At 58.9% G+C, this 3,251-nt stretch overlaps 1 protein-coding gene across 1 annotated transcript in view; it reads left to right on the top strand.

Moving 5' to 3' along the window:
• Positions 1–862, top strand: part of GUITHDRAFT_138242 (hypothetical protein) — a gene marked incomplete at both ends in the record, with an annotated part of 2,596 nt that extends 1,734 nt beyond the window's left edge. Inside the window, one exon of the mRNA XM_005833434.1 lies at positions 287–862. Coding sequence (XP_005833491.1) covers positions 287–862 — 576 coding nt within the window. The remainder of the gene's footprint in view (positions 1–286) is intronic.
• Between the last annotated feature and the right edge of the window lie 2,389 nt (positions 863–3,251).

The raw sequence follows: 3,251 nt of genomic DNA, 5'->3' as shown, positions 1-3,251 counted from the left end.
TTAACGACGTCTATCGGCTCCGAGATCCCCTCCTCGTCCTCGTCCTCGTCCTCCTCTTGTTTCTGAATTGCGGTACAAACCCATCAGTGGCAGCAAAGGAACGGATAATGAAGCCCGGGAAGGAGGAGGAGGAGGAGGAGGAGGAGGAGGAGGAGGAGGAGGAGGAGGAGGAGGAGGAGGAGAAGGAGGAGGAAGAGGAGGAGAAAGGGGATGGGGGGAGAAGGATGGGGGAGGTGGAGGATAAGGAAGAGGAGCAAGAGAGGACGTTGATCGATGAGTCCTACAGGTATGGATCGCTGTGACTGCGATGGGGGAGCACACGGGACCGGTCACTCCTCCCTTCCTCCGCCGCTTCATCCGCAAAGTTCTGCAAGGAGATCGAGATGCGATGGGGCTGGTAAGGACGAGGATGGCGGACGGTCAGGTTCCCTCCGCTGTTAAGGTCTCTTTCTACCTCTACAGAGCTTCCTCCCTTGCAGAGCTCCTCAGCTCGGGCAGGTGGTGGGAGCGACGGCTGTTGAGGGAGGAGATTCATCGAGGGGAAGGGAGGCAGCTAGAACAGTCAGGAGATCCTGCACGAAGAGATCGCTGTCTCCTCCTCCTCTCCCTCGGGCTGGTGGCATGGATGTGGAAGCTCAGGAGGGGGGGGAGGCGGGAGAGGACAGATGCGATCCTCGTTGTCCTCCTACTCCTCTCAGTTGTCCTGGTTGTAGTCATGCATGACATGACGGGCGTCAGGGTTGGCCTCCTCCTCCTCCAGTTGCTGTCTGCTGTCGCTCTGTGCTGGGCCAAGGAGAGGGCGGCGGACCCACTCGTTCTCGCGCTCTCCTTCCTGCCACTCGTCGTGCTCCTGCTCGCTTGATCTGCGTCCTTCCTTCTCTCATGATCTCCGGCATCTCCCTTCACAGCCTCCTTCCTCCCCCCTCTCCCCTCCTCTGCTTCTCATTACTCCTCCTCCTCGCAACCAGCCCTTTGTTGATGTCCTCTGGTGTTTGTATAGTACAATCAACTCTCCTCCTCTCCTCCTCCCTCTATTGCGTCTTAGCTGTGATTCCTCGCCGCATGTCCACTTGGTACCTCTCTCCTGCACAAGGACGAGTCAGGAGGCAGGACAGGCGAGCAAGAGCCGGCGATGGCGACCAGGCAAGCGTCGAGAGCGAGGAGGGAGGGAAGTAGGAGGGAGGAGGGAGGGAGGAGAAGAGCTACCATTTCGTTCGAAGACCATCTCTATGGGCGATCCTTTCGGGCTGTGAAGAAGTCAGTGGAAGGGGACAAGCTCGAGGTGGTGGAGGAGGGAAAGGAAGGAGGAGGAGAGTGGTGAGGTGGAGGAGGGAGAGGACAGGATGGCGCATTCTGCACACACCCAAGGATGAGACGAGTTGCTTCCTCGGTTGTAGTCACTCGAGCCCCGTTGACCGTGTGGAGGACGTCGCCCTCCTGTGCGGTCGGAATCAACGCAGCTGCGGCTGAGGGCGTGGAGGGGGAGCAGGAGAATTAGCATCTGGGACAGGGACAAGACTAGCAGGATGACGAGAGCGAGGAGGAAGACAAAGAGGTGGAGAAGGAGGATGGAGAGACGAAGGAAGGGCAACAAGAAGAAGAGAAACAGGAGCACGACTCAGCAACAGCAGCAGCAGGACTACAGCAACAGCGGTAGCGGCAGCGGCAGGGACCTCGATCATGCCGGAGGAGATTGCTGCTCCTCCAGGCGCAAGAGACTTGACGAGGAGGTGGGAACCGCGTCCCTGCCTCCTGATCTCCTTGAAGACGATGCCGACCCCAGCTGGCTTGTTCTCCGCGCTGGTGGTGTCCTGCTGGGGTAGGAGGGTGAGAGGTGGCGATGAGATGAAAATCCTGCTGGATACCTTGGAGGAGGAAGGAGCTGGTCCTGGAGGGTGCAAGTAAGGTCGAGACGAGGAGGGGAGCAAGCGAGATGAGGAGGAGAAAGGAGGGCAACGAGCAAGCAGAAATGAGCAAAAGGTTGATGAAGAAACAAGGGAGGAGGGAGGAGGGAGGAGGGAGGAGGGAGGAGGGAGGAAGATGGGAGGGAAGGGGAACGAAGGGGAGATGGGGAGGAGGCAGGAGGAGGAGGAGGAGGAGGAGGCCACCTGTAGGGTTGCGTGCTTTAGCGATGGCTTCTATCCATTCGAACCCTTCATCTTTAGTCTCGGCCTGAAAACTGTGAGGATGAGGGACGAGGGGGCAGGGGAAGAACCTTGAAAGACACAGAGTTGTTCTGCGAACAAAGTTAGCGGAGGACTCGAGCTGCAGGAGGAGGAGCAGGAGATGGAAATGCCAGACAGTGGGACCAGAGTACTGTGAAAAGGAGGTGGAGAGCAGGAGCAGGAGCAGGAGCAGGAGCAGGAGCGGGAGCGAGAGCGGGAGCGAGAGCGAGAGCGAGAGCAGGAGCAGGAGCAGGAGCAGGAGAACCTCATTGGGATTCGGGAGGTTTCGAACGAGGGAGAACTTGTCAGCTTTGTCGCTTCTCGGGATTAATTTCCATCCGAGAGGAGAGTCGTTGAGATGATACTGCTCCTCCAGCCCTACCACCTGCTCCTCTTCCTCAGCTTTCCCCTTCCCAGCTCCTCCTCCTAGCTCCTCCCGCCACCATTCGCTCCTCCCGCCTGCTTCTTCCCCTCTGCTTCCTCGCCGTCTCCTCTTCTCCCCTCCTCCTCTCCTTGACCTCTCCGTTGTGCGTCAAGCGGACACGCAAGCATGTTCCTTGCAGGCGGCAGACGCAGACCATCTTGTAGGGATCCTCGAACCTGACGGGGGCGTTGGAGAAGAACAAGAGAAAAGAGTGCACGATGAACGAGTGGACAAGAAGGACGAGGTGGACTAGGACGAGGACGAGGACGAGTAGAAGGACGAAGAGGACGAGGAGGGCGAGGACGAGGGCGAGCACAAGGAGGGGGAGAGTAGGAAGGAGACCTGCCGTGCGACTCCTTCTTCTTCCTGAGGATGCCCTCGTAGAGGATGGGGCCTGTGGGGGCTAGGGAAGGCGGTGAGTGTCTTCCTCGCACGTCAGGAGTGAAGAACCTTCAGGCTCTCCTCCTTGTGCGCTCAGGTCCTGCCAAGAAGACGCGGATGAGGTTGAAGAACGATGGGGTATAAAGTCATGGCGGTCGAAGTAGCTCGAGAGGGAGAAGAAGAAGGAGAAGGAGAAAGAGGAGGAGGAGGAGGAGGAGGGAGGGGGAGGGGGGGGGGGCGAGCGAGGAAGCGAGCGAGCTGCTGGAACAAGAAAGAAGACC

The sequence above is a fragment of the Guillardia theta genome, assembly GCF_000315625.1.
Source record: "Guillardia theta CCMP2712 unplaced genomic scaffold GUITHscaffold_30, whole genome shotgun sequence".
NCBI classification, from domain to species: Eukaryota; class Cryptophyceae; order Pyrenomonadales; family Geminigeraceae; genus Guillardia; species Guillardia theta.
The sequence above is the reverse complement of the archived record's forward strand: the minus strand, read 5'-3'. Positions and strand labels throughout refer to the sequence as shown.